Source organism: Bison bison, unplaced genomic scaffold (genome assembly GCF_000754665.1).
Source record: "Bison bison bison isolate TAMUID 2011002044 unplaced genomic scaffold, Bison_UMD1.0 scf7180017864519, whole genome shotgun sequence".
Lineage (NCBI taxonomy): Eukaryota > Metazoa > Chordata > Mammalia > Artiodactyla > Bovidae > Bison > Bison bison.
Window position 1 is genome coordinate 17,707,094 of NW_011495072.1, and position 21,586 is coordinate 17,728,679.

A 21,586-nucleotide genomic window follows, 5' to 3' on the forward strand; every position below is an offset into this window, starting at 1 on the left:
ATCTCTTTCAGAATTTTCCACAGTTTATTGTGATCCATACAGTCAAAGGCTTTGGCATAGTCAATAAAGCAGAAATAGATGTGTTTCTGGAACTCTCTTGGTTTTTCGATGATCCAGCAGATGTTGGCAATTTGACCTCTGGTTCCTCTGCCTTTTCTAAAACCAGCTTAAAGAGAAGTTTCTTAAAATGAAGACTGACCTTTTTCTAAAAACAATCCTTAATTATCATTTGACTTCATAGACTTAAAAGGTTGATCCTCCATCTTTCTCTCTTATTATGTTTCTCAGCCAAACAAATGCCTTTTCCTCCCTACTCTTGCACATACCAGAAACTGAAAAACTACCTTCCATTACTCTCTAATGCACTTTCTCCTTCTCTCCTTGCATATCCCATCCCGCTCCATCGTCAGCATCCAGTCAGTTCCCAAATTTCACACATGTTTTCTCTAATAAACTGTATTATCTTTTATATCTATCTTTTATTCCTAGATATCTTTTATATCATTATTTTATTCCATAAGGGTTTCCCTGGTGGCTCAGTTGATAAAGAATCTGCCTGCAGTGCAGGAGAACTGGATTTTTTCTCTGGGTCAGAAAGATCCCCTGGAGAAAGAAATGCAACCCCCTCCAGTATTCTTGCCTGGGAAATCCCATGGACAGAGGAGCCTGCTGGACTACAGTTCATGGGGTCGCAAGAGTTGGACACAACTTAGCAACTAAACTACCACCACCACCATCCTTTATTCCATTCCTCCTATTGCTGCCTTAGTTTAGTTTCTCAATGCTTAACTGCAATGGATTCTTTATTGATTCTTATGCTTACACACTGGCTGCTTTCAAATCAGCCTCCCCCATGTTGTCATAGCAGTTTTGTTAAAATGCAGCATTGATCAGTTTACTCCATGGTTCACAGTCTTTGAACAACACTCTGTAATGTTTAGATTTCAGCTGACACACAAAACCCTTCTTAAATTGGTTCCTCCCTTAGTGTTTTTTTGTTTGTTTTGTTTTCTTTCTATCTTTATCTTTTATACCTCAATCTTCAGTACTCACTATCACTGTATAGAGCCATCCCTCCAACTAGACAGCACTGTATGTACTTTTCTAACTTTGTCAGCTTCATGCATCCAAAGTTTTAAGATGCTTTTTCTGTTTAATGCTATTTCTCTCTCCATCTTCTTCATCACCCTAACTCCTATTTGCTTATAACATACAGTTAAGATTTTCCTGAGAAGCATTTTATAAATGCTTTAATTCCCATTGAGATACCTACATGTTGGAAGTAATGGAAGTAAGAATGTGCTTCAGGAAATATGGAGGCTAGCTGATTTTATAGAATACAGTTGCAGCGTGTGCTTTACTCTAGGCTTAGGGGAGATGAAACTTCTAATTTTCGAAACCTTTGAAATTAAATGAGACACTAAACAACAACAGCATGTATATGCATATACAACCCAAAATAACAAACAATAATTTTTAGGATATATGCATTATATTTTAGCTTTGAAATGAGAATACGCTAATACTTACATAATTTGTTGTGATAAAAATGTGTCAGAATCCTTTTGCAATGGAAGTTACATTTAGAGGAACCATATCTTTATAATTTCTATTCAGTTTTCTTACATTTATTTTGCTTTCCTCCTCCAGGATCATCCTGTCTATAGACAAATGCTATAGCATAGACTCAGACCTAGTTGGCACAGCTGTAGATAGCAAGGTAATTGCATCAGCTCTGCTTTAATTTTGGCTTTGTGGGTCGTTAGAGGAGGAGGATGTCTTTTTCATATGTTGTGTGCAGCAGATGCCAATTTTACTTGGTAACTTCACCTTTTTCCAGTTGTGGAAGTTTTTATGACTATTGAATCTAAGTATTTATGGTTCATTCAACCTGTCAGGATGCTTTTGTTTGTCTACAGACTGTCTCATAACATGTCATATGATTACCATAAAACACTGTAAAATACCTTCTGGGAAAAAGAGCACTATAGGTTTTTAACTGAATTTTCCAGTTTCTTCCCAGTAGTATATTTTATGGCTGAATATCAAACACCTGAATAAAGAATTTATAGTGGAAATAATGGCAGGATTCCATTTAATGAAGTGGAGTGCCTTAACTAGAATATTTAAGTACTTAGAAAACCAGTATTCTAAAAAATATGCTATTAAAAATACCATATGCCATACAACAGATGACTTTTTTGTGTTTCAGGAAAAGCTGCATTTAGTTTATTATATTATCTGTAAGTTAAGTTTGAAGTTTTAATTGCTTAGTTGTGTCCGACTGTTTGCGATCTCATGGACTGTAGCCCGCCAGGCTTCTCTGTCCATGGAATTTTCCAGGCAAGAATATTGAAGTGGGTTTCCATTTCCTATTCCTGGGGATCTTCCCAACTGAGGGGTCAAACCTATGTCTCTTGAGTCTCCTTTATTGGCAAGAATATTCTTTACCACTGCACTGCCTGGGAAGTCCAAGTGACTTGCATAATTCTGAGTAATTAATGACAAGGCTGGGGTTCAACAATTAGAATTTCTAATTCTCTAAGATGACAGTATTCAAGATGTACTGAATGATGTCTTTTTTTTAAACAGCAGAATGAAGAAAATTCAAATTTCTCTGTTACTAGCTGTTTGTTGTTCATTTGCTAGGTCATATAAGACTCTTGTCGACCCCATGGACTGAAGCATGCCAGGCTTCCCTGACCTTCATTATCTCCCAGAGTTTGCTCAAACTCATGTCCATTGAGTCGGTGATGCTATCTAACCATCTCATCCTCTACCATACCCTTCTCCTTTTGCCTTCAAACTTTCCCAGCATCAGAGTCTTTTCCAGTGAGTCAGCTCTTTGCATGAGGTGGCCAAGATAGTGGAGCTTCAGCATCAGTACTTCCAGTGAATATTAAGGGTTGATTTCCTTTAGGACTGACTGGTCTGATCTTGTTGCAGTCCAAGGGACTCTCAGGAAGTCTTCTCCAGCACCACAGTTTGAAAGCATCAGTTCTTCAGTGCTCAGCCTTCTTTATGGTCCAACTTTCACATCCATACATGACTACTGGAAAAACTGTAGCTTTGACTGTACACACCTTTGCCGGCAAAGTGATGTCTCTGCTTTTTAATATGCTGTCTTGTTTTTGTCATAGCTTTCCTTCTAAGGAGCAAGTGTTACTGGCTGCAGTCAGCCCTGCAGTGATTTTGGAGCCCAAGAAAATAAAATCTGTCACTGCTTCTACTTTTTTCCCCTCTATTTGGCATGAAGTGATGGGACTGGATGCCATGATCTTAGCTTTTTAGTATTGAGGTTTAACCCAGCATTTTCACTCTCTTCTTTCACTCTCGTCCAGCGGATCTTTAGTTCCTCCTCACATTCTGCCATAGAGTGATATCATCTGCATATCTGAGGTTATTCTTCTTTCTCCTGGCAATCTTGATTCCAGCTTCTGATTCATCCAGCCGGGCTTTTTGCATGATATACTCCGCATATACGTTAAATAAGCAGAGTGGGTTGCCATTTCCCCACCCCATGGGGAATCTTCCCAACTCAGGGATCAAACTTGTGTCTCTGCATCTCCTCTATTGCAGGTGGATTCTTTACCTTTGAGCCACCGAGATTACATGCACTTATAAAGAACTCTCTGAATGAATGATTGAATAAAATGACTAAGTAACTGAAGAATTATAGCTACATCTGACTGTGGAGAAATTTCTTAATTCAACAAAATTTATCTTAATGATTATCAAGCATTGTAATATGTCATGTTAGTGAAAATTTTATTGGCAGATGTGTGTTTTTGACATTTTAATTTTAGTAATTTTTCTGTTGCTAATGAGACATTCTAGATGCAGATCTTAGTACTTGGCAGTGTTCACTTAAATGTTAGGATGTTGAGCAAACAAGGATCAGACAAAGATGAAAAACACTGGAAATGAGACATCTATGAAGGGCACTGAAAAGCTTCTGTATAATCTTGGATATCTATGAGGCCTGTGTGCATGTTCAGAAAAGACCTGAAGAGACCCTAATATCTCAAATATCACTGAGCTTTAGGATCTGTATAACAAAAAATGAGATCTAAAGCATAGCTGTAAACTGTTGAAATATTAAAGGCATACTCACACACAAATACACACTCAAGACTCTTGGCAAATAGTGAAAGTTTTTTAAGGAACTCTCTGTTCAATCATTTATTCATCACTAGCCTAGTTGAGTTGGAGAAGGCAATGGCACCCCACTCCAGTACTCTTGCCTGGAAAATCCCATGGATGGAGGAGCCTGGTGGGCTGCCATCTATGGGGTCGCACAGAGTCAGACATGACTGAAGCGACTTAGCAGCAGCAGCCTAGTTGAGTAGAGTCCTCAGTGGACACAGAAAACAAAAAATATTGAATTATAGAATTACTTCAAAAGATCACTAAACAAGCAGCAAAAATAACTGCAAACAGAAATATCAGGCATTGAGGGGAAGGCATAATGGAATACAGTTTCCAAAGGTGATATTTAAAATATGCAATTGTCAAGAAAAAATTATGAGACAGGCAAAGAATCAGAAAATTATGTCCCATACAAAGGAAAAGCAAATCTATGTCCTTGAAGACATGACAGATATTGGGCTTACCAAAGACTCTAAGTCAGCAGGTATGAGTATGTTAAAAAAAAAACAAACAGCTAAAGGAAACCACAGCATAAGAATTAAGTGACAATATGGAAATGATGTTTTATCAAATAGAGATAAATAACAGTTGGATTTCTTTTAAAAGAATAAAACATATCTGGAGTTGAAAATCAATGGAGATTCCTCAGTATGAAGAAAAGAAAGAATAAACTTGAAATAAAGTTTATAGAGTATAAAAGACCTGTGGGACACCATCAAGCAGAGCAACACAGACATAATAATGAGTCCATTTATTTGAAGACATGATAAATAAAAAAAGCTAGTCACAAAAGGCTTCGTGATGTATGAAATAAGCAGTGAATGTCATTGGTTGTGGTGTTTCTTTCAGAGGTGATGACAGTTTCTTAAAATTAGATATTGGTGATGGTTGGAAAACCCTGTGAATGAACTAAAAACACTGAACTGTACACTTCAAAAGAATAAATTCTGTATGTAAATTTTATCTCAGTAATGTGATAGGGATGAAAATATAGATTTTTCAGCCATTAAAATAAATGCTAATTTTAAGAGTAAGAATATAGAGTGCTTTTTAGACAGAAGAAAGCAATGCGAATAGAATTAACTACCACACTACAGATAGTAACCATGGTATTTAATGAAAATTTGTGGGCCAGAATTAAATAATTTATACTCTTTTCTGGGTACTTTTCACATGAGTTTGCTTGTATCTTTTTAAGTTATAAATTTTACTCTGCGTTTTATTACAGTTTTAACCATTATATTACACTCTCCAAGGGCAAAGATTCTATCAAGTTCATGTTTGCACCTCCCATGATACTATGTTCAATGTCTTGTGTATTGTACCTTTTCAATCCACATTAGTTGATGAATAAATGAATGCTGTGGCATAAAAGTGCTGTGAATTCTTTCCTAGTACTCAGTTTTAGAGATGTCTAAAATTTTCATCAGGCTCTAAATAATCTATGCTAGTCAGATGTAGAGAAAGCTGTAGTAACTGGGAAATTATTAAAAATGAAATCAGGAGTTTTGTGAATCAGACTCATGTTCTCAAACTTACAGAAACTTGAATTACCAAGTCAAATGGATATTAACCCAGACATTTTCCCATGCCTGGGCATAATTCTGAATTAATATGATCATGACCCATAGATTTATATCAAACTAGCTTCATGTTGAATTAGACCTATGTGGAAATATTCAGATGACTTCAAGAGCAAAATATTTTATTTTCCTCTTGTTCATACAGCTTCCAGAATGTCCTGAAACTAAAACTCTTTAGCTAACCCTACTATTATTTCTAATCTTTATTTTATTACATTTTAATTTTTTAAAATTTATTTTTCATTAATTTTATTGGAATATATTAAGATCTGATTTGTTAAATAGTTGTGAATTTCTCACTCAATCCTATAAGACTGCTTTCAACATTGAAATGTAAGTGATTTTTCTTCTCAGATATTTGAAAATGAAAAACACTATGTCTTGGGTAAATCTTGCTCTGGATGTGTGTGTATTCGAATATGCTAAGTAACCATGTTTGTTTCTTGGCAGGGGGACATCCAGCAATTGTTGATCATAGGTGACCCCAAAGCAGCATATGACTACTGTGAGCATTACAGTCCAGACTGTGATTCCTCAGCTCCCGAGGCTGCTCAGGCTCAGGAACCCCAGGTCGACGAGGTGAGGAACGTAAGATCAGGGCAGGTTTTCTCATTCCCATGGTAATGACATAGTTTGCAGTTTCAAGTTGTATCTCTGTTTATTCACTTTTAATTAAACTATATCTTTTATTTAATAGTGTTTTAATGAGTGACTAACACTCACTCTTTCACTAATATTTCAAAGATCTAATTTGAAGATTTTTGATGTTTGTTTCAATATTAAGTATTTTGTTACTTAATTTCTTAGAAATAGAGATAGTTCCCTTATATAGTGTGTTGCTGCTGCTAAGTCACTTCAGTCGTGCCCGACTCTGTGCGACCCCATAGATGGCAGCCCACCAGGCTCCCCCATCCCTGGGATTCTCCAGGCAAGAACACTGGAGTGGGTTGCCATTTCCTTCTCCAATGTGTGAAAGTGAGAAGTGAAAGTGAAGGCGCTCAGTCATGTCTGACTCTTAGCGACCCCATGGACTGCAGCCTCCCAGGCTTCTCTGTCCATGGGATTTTCCAGGCAAGAGTCCTGGAGTGGGGTGCCACTGCCTACTCCGATATAGTTTGTAGAGGAGGATATTTTACTTAGGGGGAGATGAGAAAAGAGATAATTTCTCCAACACTTATTTTTTTCTTGTTACTTTTATAATTAAGGCAGCCTCAAGACAAGGATAATATTTTCTAGTGTACTTGCCATATCTTCAAGCCTTTAGCAATTCCTGTTGATCGCAATGGCACCCCACTCCAGTGCTCTTGCCTGGAGAATCCCGTGGACGGAGGAGCCTGGTAGGCTGCAGTCCATGGGGTCACTAAGAGTCGAACACGACTGAGCGACTTCACTTTCACTTTTCACTTTCATGCATCGGAGAGGGAAATGGCAACCCACTCCAATGTTCTTGCTTGGAGAATCCCAGGGACAGCATAGCCTGGAGGGCTGCGGTCTATGGGGTCGCACAGAGTCAGACACGACTTAGCAGCAGCAGCAGCAGCAGATGAAAAAGGGACGTTAGTGCTATCTTAAAGTTTTCAGGCTGTGCTGAATATTTAAAGACTTTTTTTTTCCATTTCTTACAAGGTTATGCTACAATGATGTGTAAGTTTTCCTTTTCTTGCACAAGACTTGATACAAACAGCAATGGAATGAAAAGCAGTATGAACTGATTGCAGTAACTAAATGTTCATATGCTTTGATTAATAGTGCATTACTTTATTTGAAACTCTGGTGTGAAACCATTTTTCCAGGCTGTTTTTGCAAGAAAATTCACCATAATGAAATTTGACTCTATTCTCTCTCAGATAAAAAATATGTACATTTAAGTTAGCCATAGCCATTTTGTCAGGCTTGAATATCCCAAAGAACAAAAAATATAGCACAGTGTACCTTTTATGCAAATTTTTAGGTAAAATTTGTTAATGTGGATTTTCTGGAAATTAAAAAGCAAATTCTGGAAGGAGTTGAGTCTTTAGTTGGCTGCAAAACTGTATTTCTTAAGGTGGGAAGAGTTTAAAATTTTAGAAGGTGGGGTGGAAGTTTATAAACATCAAGATTATCCTTATCTTTGAAAGTAACTCAAATAGCTTTCTTCTTGACTTTTAAAATACTATGAAGTACAATCTTTTGAGTTTTACTATTTAGAGAAGGTTAATATCTTATCTCTTAATTTTAGTTTGCTGTTATTTCTGCATGTGAATTACATTTGTGTTTTATTAATTTTTGACATTACTTTTCTTTTTAAGGTATGTTAGTGAATTCTGTTGCACTGACTTTTTCCATAATTTAATATTAATGTTTTTTTTGAAACAGAATAAAGCTTTAAGAAGCTAAAAGGAAAGCAAATATGAGAAAATAAAAGAGAAATTAATTGGATATTTGTGTTTGCTTGTCTCCCAGTTCTCAAGTGCTTCATTCTTTTTATTCCCTCATGATTTATTAAAACATTCTAATATATTCAGGTTTAGTATTTTTATATCTTAGACACTATGTGGGGCTCAATATTAAAATTTATAACATTTAGTATATATGTTTAAGACAGATGAGATTTATTAATATTTTGCTCCTGTTTTAAGAAAGATAAGACTTGTCCTTTTTAGCAACAGATATGGCTCTGATTTTTGGAAGAATGAAGGTATGCATTCTTATTATATCACCTTGAGCTGTTTTATTCCCATGTTTTAATGCTATTATGTCAGGTAAGCTGAGTTATTTTAAGGCAAAATAATATTTTTAACCATTTTTATCTTAAATTCATTAAAAAGTAGGTGTTCCCTTTTTTACTTTAGTTGTTGATTCATAAATTTAACATTCTGCTGGTAAGTCAAATTTGTTTTTACTAGAAGCATCTGATGAGGAAAAGAATGCACTGCTATGATAAGGACTGCATGAAAATCTTGTTGGGTGATCCAGTAATAGCATTTCTTAGCTTCTATATTGAATATGTCATCTTGAAAAATTTTTTGGAAGAATTAGCTCTCACTTTTCCCAAACAATGCTAAATTACATTGATATTTCAGTGATAAACATCTTTTTTACTAGTATGAAAAACACCTGGTTAATAGAATTGTAAGCCACCCTTATATTACTTTTGAACTATAGCCATTTATGTATCATTATATTACAAGTATGCATTTTAATAATTGTACAACAGATATTTTGCCTATGCAAAATACAAATGTAATGTTACCAATGAATAAAGAATGTATAGTGCAAAATAGAGCATCAAACATACATGTTGTACTTTATATTGCTTAATTTTCCATTAATAAATTTGTGACAATCATATATTATCATTCTGATTTGGATTAATAAATATGTCAATTTATTTTATAAATTAACTCAAGTATGTTTTCTTTTTTTTTTTCAAATATGTTTTCTTCAACTTGTGATTTTGTATGGTTCATATCTTCTAAAAAGCATATTTTAATTCATTCTTAAGATTCAATTTTTATGTGTTTTATGCATCATTGCATAATAATCAGAGTGAAATGTAAAATGATAGATTTAAATATAGTGTTTAATATGAAACTATTATTCAACTTGAACCTCTGCAATACCATTTATATAGCGAAGTAACCAATATTAAAATTATGGTGGTTTGGGAATTTTTCCACCATGTTAAATAATCCTTCTATCTTAATTAGAAAATTGGATGTTAAGTCTGCATATGGTTCTTTCTTAATATATTGAATACAGCACAGATTGCAATGTCCTATGTACAGCAGGGAATTAACATTCTTATTTTTCATATCAGTATAAAACATGAAAAGGAAGAAGCAGCAAGAGGAAAACACTGTTTTATAAAGAAATTTATTACCTTTAATATTTTGCACTTAATATTTACCAGATATCCTAGTTCTCATAGATGCACACATATTTGCTGATGCCACTATTTTTCTAACAACTTGAATAAGAAAAGACTTAACAAAATGTCCAGAAAAACTCCCTTTCTCCTCAAATGTTTTAACTTAGGCTAGGCAACTCCCAAATCATAGGTGAAATTCTATCACTGCACATTTTTTTGCTCATATTCATTTGATTAATTATAACTAGTTCTCTCTTCTTTACCTGTCTTTGAGGCATCACAAAATTCTGCAGTAAAAAGGGAGAATTATTTCCAAAAGTAGGTTGTAAAGCTACATGTAGACCAGCAAATTCCTACATGGGTCAATACCCACCAGAGGGGATGTTGTTTAAAGAAATAAGGAGAACAGAAGCAATGGTTCTTTTTTTATTTTATTTTATTTTTAAACTTTACGATATTGTGTTAGTTTTGCAAAATATCGAAATGAATCTGCCAAAGCAATGATTCTTTTCACTGACTTCTGGATGGCTCTAAGAAAAGCATGTGCGTTCATGCCTAAGGTAGTGAGCACATTACCTCCTTCATTATTCCACCACCACAGCTAGTCCATGTGGAAAAAGTTAAAACAGAAGAGAGAATTATGGAGATTAGAACAGGTTTCCTCCTATAAGGAAAAAAAAGAAAAACATGATATAAAGATAGTAAAGGTAACTGGCTATTTTGAATATCAGGCTTCATTCAAGATGCATTTAAGATGCTTTTAAATTGTCTATTTTTACAATCCTTCTTGGCTTTACAATCCTTTTTGCGATTGGTTTGTAATATGTTTCCTTATATGTCTTTATGAAATTTGCCTTCATTTGCATTGCTATAGCTAAGACCGCTTATTAGAAGGTCCAGTGATCACAAGTCTCTAAAAGACATGGTGTGAAGAGTTATTTTTCTGGTGCATTGAAAGGGAACCATTGGCATTTTAAAAGGCCAAGAAAGGTCTACTTGGGTTATAATTGAAATTTTACCAAATACTTAGGGATTTCCAAATAGACTGCTTTTGGCATATATGTGTGTGTGTATACATGCACACCATATGTATATATGTACCTAAGTATATATATACATAAATATACTAAACATAATACATGTACATATACATACACAAATGTATGTATATGTATACATAAAGATATTGTAAATAATATATACATATATATTAGCATTTTAGCTTATTGATTTGCTGCTTAATAAATATTTTTGTTATATATGACCTTAGTAGATTTAGAGTTACTTTGATTAAAACCAATAATATATGTTTAAGATTAAAATTTCAGTAGAGATATTTGGCTTTGAAGGTGAACATGTTTTCCTCATAATTAAGTATTAATTGTTTCTCTCATCCCTTTATTGAGAAACATACTTTTCTCTCTTAATTTTTTTAATAAAAAACAATCTAGTATTCCATCTTTCAATTTGAGTTACATTTACATGTTTTAAGATACCCAAGTGTTATGCTCTTTTTCAATAGAAAAAACACAATATTTGTAAAAATTGATACAGTGGGTTAAATATAAACAGATCTAATTTTGAATCTTTTAATGGTTCACAACTGTGCTCATTTTGATCTTAATTTTATAACAAATTAGTTATTTCTGAATAGATTTTAGATTTTTTTCCCATTGGTTCTATTATTCCAAATAGAATATAGAATCATTTCATGTTCCTTCTGTTCCCTTTCCTTCCTCTCCCCTTTCCATCCCACAACTGATATGAAAATTCCTTCATACTTGGGAAGACTATTTTTAAACATGCAGTTCAATGGAAAAAAAAAGTACCCATTGAAATTGCTATAAATAAAAGAGGTTTGTGTAGTAGTTTTTACAAATTAAAATTAACATGAATATTTAACAACTACGAACAACTGTGTCCAAGTATGTAACTGCTATGTTTGAATTAATATTAAGAATTAAAAGTTTGAATTAATATTCTAAACTTTTAATTTCCTCACACTCCTAACCACTGTTCTGCTCTTAGAAAACCTGCTTTGTCAGTTTTTTATTATACTCTGTATATGATAGTATTACTTCTTGTAACACAAGTAATATTTAGATAACAGTATTTCCTTGTCTCTTAACTTTGCCAGTAAAAGTTAAGAACATGATTCCCTTTTTGTTAATAGTATTACCAGCAACTAACAAAATTGCCTGATATTTTTTCCTTTGCGATGTAGTATGCACCTGAGGATATAATGGAATATGACTATGAGTATGGGGAAGCAGAATATAAAGAGGCTGAAAGTGTAACAGAGACACCCACTGTAACTGAGGAGACAATAGCACAAACTGAGGTAAAAGCAAAGTAGAACCTTTGTGTGTGGTGTCCTGGTGTTTGTCAACCTGTGGTTCCTTATGTCCACTGTTCCTCAGACTTATCATCGGTCTTTCATTCATCTCATTTCTGTGACCCAATAACTGATTTTTATTTGACAGTAGTAGCTGTCCTGAAGGAATGATGTTTGGTTTGGTTTGCTTATTCTTCCTTTCATCCATGCTCTTCATTTCCCTTTTCATTTTATTTATGTTTTCCATTCCATCTTTCACCACATTTTACAGAAAAAGAAATTCAGTTTCAAAATGAAGATGAAGACAGTGGCCACTAATTCAAAGAAAAAGTCCAAAAAGTTTACACCCCCTAAATCTGAAAAATTTGCATCCAAGAAGAAGAAAACTTATCAAGCAGCAGCAATGGCCAAGCTAGGGGTAAAGGTAGCAAAGAAAAAGCAATCAAGATCTCTCCTAGATAAGCTGGAAGATCTCTGATGATGAGTCATTCCTAACCCAACTAGATAAATACTCATTTGGCTAATACAATATCCTAATTAATTATGCTTTCCATAGATTTTGGATTACCTTAACATTTTTACTAATTACTTTTCTTTTGAATTCACTATTAGGCAAATATTGTTGATGATTTTCAAGAATACAACTATGGGACAGAAAGTTACCAGACGGAAGCTCCTAGGAGTGTATCTGGATCAAATGAGGTAATGCTCATAGACAGCATTAAATCGCAGTTCAAATTTTTAAAATGTGCAGTATTCCTTGATATATTTTACTCTGGAAGAATCTATAACCTCTGAAAAACTTGATGTTTTTATTCCTTTACGAAGTGAGAGACACAATAGCACTGGCTCACTATTACTAAAAACAGTTCATTTAAAATTAATCCCAATTCAGGTTTGCATGACTCTGCTTCATGCAAATGCTAAATTGATCAAACTGAATTGGCTGCCATCTTTTTTTATTGCTCCTGGGATAGAGCAAGCTTCTCAAAATGTGATTAAGGTTACTCACAACATGACCTTACTGTGAGGAGGAAAATCCTCCAAAAAAAAAATTGTATCATCAAATGATACAATTAAAATTTACTCCATCTGACCAATAATCATGCATTTTTATGACACAAATATTTTGATAAAATATAGTCTTAGTTGATTTTAATGTCTGTTTACATTTTCAAACTTAATATGGCTAAAATAATATATCTTAACTTTTCCCAGTCCTTTCTATGAAAATATTTAAGTATATTCAGGTACAAATTAGAACAATCTTCCTGAATTTCATATTATGTGTATATTCCAATTATGAGAAAATAAGTATACAATTCAGTTTAACTTTGTTAAATTTCTTCACACCTGGTATGAGGATTAACTGAATCATTTAAATTAATAAAAATTTTACATCACATGTGTCCCAGTGGGACTTTACATGAAAACACATATTTTAGAATAACATTTTAGGGTAAAAACAGATTTTAAGTCCAAATCTTGTCCAAGATAATCCAAATTAATCAAGCTTATCATTTTCCAAAAATGGTTAAGATGTTTATTTATATGCTCAAATTCTTTCAACTTTTTATCTCAGAACTGTGAGTATAGCACTATTCTGATTCTGGATAATATGTACTCTGTAATGATAGTATGTCCTCATTGTCTAAGAATACAAAATATTATGGTTATTGGACATTTTATTTTAGTTAACAATTGCTGAATTAATCATTAACCACTTTTTTCATTCACATGACTTCATGTAACATACTTATTATTAAGCATTATTCTATTATCTAGATTCCCTATGTCATAGCAAACAAGTTATTTCAAGATGAAATTTAAAAGTAGCAAGATACATTATTTGATCTGAACTTCATCAAAATCATAGCATGACCAAAAATTACCTAATGAATGTTATTCAGATTTATGCTATTAATGAGGACTTATTTATAAAAAAGAAATTATACTAGTGTTATTTTTCTATATCTCTGTGAGTAGTTTTGATATATCACATTAGAATCTTGATATAATTTTTACTTTTAAGTGAATAGGCTCATACTCTTTATGAGACTATATAGTGATCTATTTAATTGTATTGAATTCTGAGGACTATAATTTATATTTGCTTTAAAGAACTCTTTGTGATATAATGCTCACTAAATACTTGGAGCTTGGAGTAAATATTGCAATGATAAATCTCAATATTGGCATTAATATTTTACTTTTGGATTGAGAGTCAAACTTACATAGCTTTCCTGATAGAAATTATATTTCAGTATGAGATTCTTTGAGATCTGAAAATTAAGTTAAGCTTTAACTAAATATTGCATATATATATTATTTGAGTCAAATTATAAAGTAGATATCAAATTGCATAACAAGCTTTTCCCAATGAACAAGCAAATACACATGTTGAATCTATGTGAATATTTGCAGTTTATTGACAAAGGTGGTTTGAAAGCAATATTTTCTTGTGCATTCCAATGTACAAAAATATTCCTTTCAATGATGTTAAAGGCTATCTTTCCCAGCCTTCAGACTTGCTTGAGTAGTACTCAAACCACTTCCCATCACATGCCATCAAACTGTATTTGCAAATGCTTACTTTGCTTTACTAACAGTAAACTTCATTTCTCCAATTCCTTACACCATAAATTAATAGCCAAATCCAGTTGAAGAAGTATTTACTGAAGAATATCTAACTGGAGAGGATTATGATTCCCAGAGGAAAAATTCTGAGGATATGCTATATGAAAACAAACAAATAGACGGCAGGGACTCTGATCTTCTGGTAGATGGAGATTTAGGCGAATATGATTTTTATGAATATAAGGAATATGAAGATAAACCAACAAGTCCCACTAATGAAGAATTTGGTCCAGGTGTTCCAGCAGAAACAGATATCACAGAAACAAGTGTAAGTCAGATTATGCTCTGTGTCATTGTATGTCTTATTTCTGGTGTATTTTCATGTTCATCTTGATGTCTTTTCAGGTTTAAAATATAGATTGTTCTTATATAAATCATGAATGTTGATCACTACTAGGACACCTTGATAGATTCTTCCTCATGGAGATCTCAGGCCACACTACTGGAGTCTTCTTTTGAAAGAATAATCTAATAGCACTGATAAGATTAAATCAGTCATTGTCATTCTGGATACCAAGACTATTTTCTAACTTTTAAACAGCTTAATTGACCTTTCTTATCTGGTGAAGTTCAGTAATCCACCATATTAATTATCATTTTATTGTTATAATTATTAGTATTTAAACTTTTGAACCTCTTTACTAATTTCTTCCTACCACTTCTGTTATTTTGATTTTAATTTGAGGACCCTTTTTGTTTATTGCCTTGGAATAATAACTAAGGTCAACAGATACCATTATCTTTGTATAATATGTCTATAAGAAGCAATTGTTCAATCTCACTCAAGATTTAGCATTAATGTTCATTGTGTTTTCCTTTGTATATTTTCAGTATTTAAAACTTTAATTGGTTTCTATGTTAAAAAGTGTATTTAATAGATTGTTTAAATGCACTTATATGATTAAATAACCTTTTTAAAAATACTTAAATAGCCTTATTTACTTAAAGACAGGCTGCTTGAATTTTTCACTCAACAGATAAATGGCCATGGTGCATATGGAGAAAAAGGACAGAAAGGAGAACCAGCAGTAGTTGAACCTGTAAGTACTGGTGTGAATACGTTGTAAAGGTTGGTACACTGATTTGTATCATGAGCTATCACTGCTGTAAATCATTACGCATGTTCATGTAGTACCACTGAAAATTCTATATGTCTAAACATTTATAATGCCACAAGTAAGTGAGTTAGTAAAACCAGTTCTGGCAAGTAGAATTTCAATAAATCAAAAAACAGAGAGAGAGAGAATTTTAGAATTTGAAAATAGCTGACACTCTTTTAATCTAATTCTTTCCTTTTATAACTAAGAGACTTAGGATCTAAAGGATTTAAGGAATTTTCCTGAGGTTCAAATGTTTGATAGTTGATCTATGACCTGAATTCGTCTCTTCTATTTTCCAATTCAGTAATTTTCCTCTAAGTGCTGTGACTTGACATAATTAGAAATATATTATTTAACATAGTACTTATTTGTTTCATATCCAAATCACATCATATAATTATATGAAAACATTCTTTTTAAAATTTGCCTCCTTTTCTTCTATTGGAAGAAAAGTGATTTTTCTGATTTATATTAATGCTACTACCACTCAAGATATTGGTAAGAAACAAATTCTTATTGGAAATCAATTTTACTATCATTCTCCTTAATCAGCAATTTGGGAAGTATGTTGAACTACCTCAAGCTCATGAAAATCATTTCAGAATCTGCAAGGACAAAATTTTTTTTTAAGTGATGGAGGAAGATAAACATAAAAAGGCTGCATCTCTAAGAACATTGTAGTCTATTACTCCAAAATCTGAGAAAGCACATCATATGCTCACCAACATCTTTAAAAACAATTTTCAGAATAAATTTGTCTTTGTTATGCAAAGTTACAACTAGCTTTTAAAATGACAAGACAATTTTCAGAGTAGAATCATAAACTTTTATTACTTTTTTTTTAATATATTTTTTTTCTTTAATTTTTTTAATTTTAAAAAAATTATACATGTGTTCCCCATCCTGAACCCTCCTCCCTCCTCCCTCCCCATACCATCCCGCTGGGTTGTCCCAGTGCACCAGCCCCAAGCATCCAGCATCGTGCATTGAACCTGGACTGGCATCTCGTTTCATACATGACATTTCACATGTTTCAATGCCATTCTCCCAAATCTTCCCACCCTCTTCCTCTCCCACAGAGTCCATAAGCCTGTTCTATACATCAGTGTCTCTTTTGCTGTCTCGTATACAGGGTTATCCTTACCATCTTTCTAAATTCCATATATATGCGTTAGTATACTGTATTGGTGTTTGTCCTTCTGGCTTACTTCACTCTGTATAATAGGCTCCAGTTTCATCCACCTCATTAGAACTGATTCAAATGTATTCTTTTTAATGGCTGAGTAATACTCCATTGTGTATATGTACCACAGCTTTCTTATCCATTCATCTGCTGATGGACATCTAGGTTGTTTCCATGTCCTGGCTATTATAAACAGTGCTGCGATGAACATTGGGGTACACATGTCTCTTTCCCTTCTGGTTTCCTCAGTGTGTATGCCCAGCAGTAGAATTGGGTTCTTATCCTGAAATAGTATTCTATTTCTTGTCTATTTAAGAACTTACATTTATGCCTAATTCTTTAACATGGACTTTACTCCCCTTTCCCTAAATTAAAGTGCTTAGGTGCTCTTTCTCCCATCCTTTCATTCACACAGCAAATATTTATCATGTTCTTGAGATGTACCAGGTGTTATTCTGGCTGCTAGAAAAAATTTGGTTAAATATATTTACCCTTTTGGGGAGCACTTAGTATATTCTTTTTGTAATATTACTTATCTGAATATTTCTTTCCTTGCTAATTAGTTCATGAATTTTCTCAGGACAGGAATTATGTCTTCTATCGTTTTGAATTTCCTCCCTCCCCTGTACAAAAATGCTTGCAATTATCTTTGTATGTAGGAGCAGATAATTCACCTTTTAAAGTGCTGTAATGTGGTGCTTTCATACAGCCAATTAGATAAGAGGTTAGGGGTTCCATTGCCTTAGTAATGACTTAATCTTTTCTTTAACTGTAGGGCATGCTTATTGAAGGACCACCAGGGCCTGCAGGACCTGCGGTATGTAATGTTTTAAGATATTTTTGTCTTGATTTTTTTTAAATCAGATATAAGATTTCTATTATACTGTTGAATTTATATATTTTATTTGAGTATGGAGCTTCCTTGATGACTCAGTCAGTAAAGAATCTGTCTGTAATGCAGGAGAATTGGGTTTGATCCCAGGATTTGGAAGATCCCTGGGTTTGGAAGATCCCCTGGAGGAGGGCATGGCAACCCACTCCAGTATTCTTGCCTGGAGAATCCCCATGGACAGAGGAACCTGGTGGACTACAGTCCATAGGGTCACAAAGTGTCAGACATTCTTGAGCGACTAAGCACACACACACACACATTTGAGTATTGAATTATAGAGGCAAGGACCTGGTGGCCTTAAATCAGTCTCTGATTTGGCTATCCAAATGACACTCTTCTGAGAAATATGAAATTAAATTTTGTGTTAAATATTTTTTGTTGTTTAATTATCTCTGACTTTTCTAACCTCATCTTCAACTTTGTACTTGAAAATTATAAAAATATATAAAGGCCTTCTTTCTTTTCTTTTTAGAGGTATAAGCATATCTCAATGAATGGAGTTGAGAATTCTAAGTAGACTATAGCTGCCTTTATTGTATTGCCGAATGTAGTGATTATCAGCTTCCATTGTCATTTTTTAATAAGGCTGTTGTTACTCATCAGTGTGTCTTTATTGTCAGGGAGTTGTACTGATCTGACATTGTAAGAAATCTTCTTTTGTGGATTAATTAAATTCTTGTCATGTGAATTAAATATATTATATTCCTGCCTATAAATACTTTCACCCATAGAAGAAGATAAATGATTTCTAGATTTCAACTTAGTGGTCACATTTTTGCAGTCTGAATGAGTATACCATTTCTTTCACAAGAGCCGGGAACCAGCTTCCCCCTCAGGGACTGAACATTGGCAGAATCTCCTTTTCTGTTCTTCCATGGAATGTCTGTGTCTACCCTGAGAACAGCCTTGTAGAGGAAGAGTTGAACTAGCTATAAAGTGGCCCATATATGTTCTCTTTTTATGGGAAGTTTAATAGGCCAGATGTTTGGGAGAAAGTGTTTGTTTATGAAATATAAATGAGTTCATCTTTGATTTTGGTAGAATGAATTTGCCTGAATACTAATAAATTCAGGAATCTGACTCATCATGGTTTATTTCTCTGTAGGGTCTTATGGGTCCTCCAGGTCTACAAGGCCCCACTGGACCCCCTGGTGACCCTGGCGAGAGGGTAAGTGAAGGGATTCAAAAGAATGCAACTTAAATAAAAAGAATTAAAGTATATTCTACAAATTTAAGATATTATTCTTCTCACTTGAATAACATGTGAGCTTTGTTTAACTTTTCTAACTATAATTTTAAAAATGAGAGGAGAGAATATGCATTGATCTTATAATTAGTAAGAAATTTTTTATTATTATAATCAATTTTTTTTATATGAACCTGATACATTAGAGCAAGTTCTTCCTTTGGAATTAAGACATATTTTCCAGGAACTATTACAAATGTTTAGCTGAATGCTGGTAGAAAGAGTTAATAAGCCTGCATCCTAATTTGAAGATCATGTCCTGGTGAAAGAAGATCATGTCCAGGTGAAGATCATTCACCTGGTCACATGGTGAAATAGACTATTTATGTTAAGTCTGTAGGAACTCTTCTTGCAAAATCCCTTTTTTCTTCTTCCTTGAGTAGCAATAAATTTATGTATCATTTAAATTCTGTAAAACTAGTGCAGTTAAATACAGTCCTCTCTAGATATACTTACTATTAATAAAAGATTAACCAAGGAGTAGAGGACAAATTAAAAATTAGGTAATGTAGAGTTATGGCATTCAAAGTTTATTTATTAATTTTGATGATTTCATTTACTTCCCTAGGGTCCTCCAGGACGTCCTGGTTTACCAGGGGCTGATGGTCTACCTGGTCCTCCTGGTACCATGTTAGTGTTACCGGTATGTATTTTATTGTTATAAAGATAATCTCATGTTTTGTCATCCTATTGCTGAAAAATATTGCAGAATCATATTATAGATCAATCAAAAATCTACTGTATGAGGTAGAGATACTTGAAGCAGCCTCCAGTAACTGGAAAATTTAATAAAGCAAAATTCTGGTAAATATTAACTTTGCAGTAGAACTAAGCCTTTATTATTTCATTATATTTTGAAAACAAAGCTTAAAGGACTTAGTATTTTTAATTGTGTACTTTGTCCTGAGTCATATGGGTGGCATGCATTTCATGTACTACATATAGACACTAGCTGATACTTTTTAAATAACATATATTTATACTGTTATTATTCATTGCCCCCAAATTATTTAATTTACCTTAAGATTGCTTTTTAAAGTTGCACAGAGGAATTAATATTAAAATGACCTTACTACCCAAAAGCAATCTACAGATTTAATGCAATCTCTATCAAATTACCCATGTTGTTTTTCATATAACTATCAATAGAATTAAAAAAAAAAAAATCCCAAAATGTATATGGAACCAAAAAAGGCCCAGAATTGCCAATGCGAAACTTAGGAAAATGAACAAAGGTGGAGACATAAGTTTCCCAGACTTCAGGAAAGTAACTTTACTACAAAGTTACAGCAATCAAAACAGCATAATGCTGGCACAAAAAGACAAATGATCAATGGAACAGAGGAGAGAGCCCAGAAATAAACTGACATACCTATGGTCAATTAATCTTTGATAAACAAGGAAAGAATATACAATGTGGAAAAGCCTGTCTTTTCATCAAGTAGTGTTGGGAAAGTTGGACAGCCAAATATTAATCAATAAAGTTCAAACACACCCTCACACCATACACAAAAATAAACTCAAACTGTTTTAAAGATTAACTGTAAGACATGATACCATAAACCTTCTAGAAGAGAACATAGGTAAAACATTCTTTGACATAAATCATAACAATATTTTCATGGGTCGGTTTCCCAGGGTAATAGAAACAAAAGCAAAATACAAATGGGACCTAATCAAGCTTATAAACTTTTGCACAGTGAAGGATACCATAAACAAAACAAAAGGCAACCAATAGACTGGGAGAAAATACTTGCAAAATATGCAGCCATCACTGACTTAATTTCCAAAATATACATCTCATATAGCTTAATAACAACAACAGTAAAACCAAAAAAAAAAACCAAACAAAGCAAAAACCCTATTATTCAGAGTGAAGTAAGCCAGAAAGAAAAACACCAATACAGTATACTAACGCATATATATGGAATTTAGAAAGATGGTAACAATAACCCTATATACAAGACAGCAAAAGAGATGCTGATGTATAGATCAGTCTTTTGGACTCTGTGGGAGAGGGTGAGGGTGGGATGATTTGGGAGAATGGCATTGAAACATGTATAATATCATATATGAAACGAGTCGCCAGTCCAGGTTAGATGCACGATACTGGATGCTTGGGGCTGGTGCACTGGGATGACCCAGAGGGATGGTATGGGGAGGGAGGAGGGAGGATGGTTCAGGATGGGGAACACATGTATACCTGTGACGGATTCATTTTGATATATGGCAAAACCAATACAATATTGTAAACTTTAAAAATTAAATTAAATTAAATTAAACACACACACACAATCAAGAAATAGATGGAAAGACCAAGTAGGCATTCAGAAAACTAAGATCATGGCATCCGGTCCCGTCACTTCATGGCAAATAGACAGGGAAACAGTGGCTGACTTTGTTTTTCTGGGTTCCAAGATCACTGCGGATGGTGATTGCAGCCATGAAATTAAAAGACGCTTGCTCCTTGGAAGGAAAGTTATGACCAACCTAGACAGCATATTAAAAAGCAGAGACATTACTTTGCCAACAAAGGTCCATCTAGTCAAGGCTATGGTTTTTCCAGTGGTCATGTATGGATGTGAGAGTTGGACTATAAAGAAAGCTGAAC

General features: G+C 33.7%; 1 protein-coding gene across 1 annotated transcript in view; it reads left to right on the forward strand.

Annotated features, from left to right (window-relative positions):
* COL11A1 (collagen, type XI, alpha 1) overlaps positions 1-21,586 on the forward strand; it is a 226,752-nt gene that overhangs the window by 61,933 nt on the left and 143,233 nt on the right. Inside the window, exons 5-12 of the mRNA XM_010830962.1 lie at positions 6,183-6,311; positions 11,807-11,923; positions 12,530-12,619; positions 14,568-14,822; positions 15,532-15,594; positions 17,613-17,654; positions 18,835-18,897; positions 19,544-19,618. Coding sequence (XP_010829264.1) covers positions 6,183-6,311; positions 11,807-11,923; positions 12,530-12,619; positions 14,568-14,822; positions 15,532-15,594; positions 17,613-17,654; positions 18,835-18,897; positions 19,544-19,618 — 834 coding nt within the window. The remainder of the gene's footprint in view (positions 1-6,182; positions 6,312-11,806; positions 11,924-12,529; positions 12,620-14,567; positions 14,823-15,531; positions 15,595-17,612; positions 17,655-18,834; positions 18,898-19,543; positions 19,619-21,586) is intronic.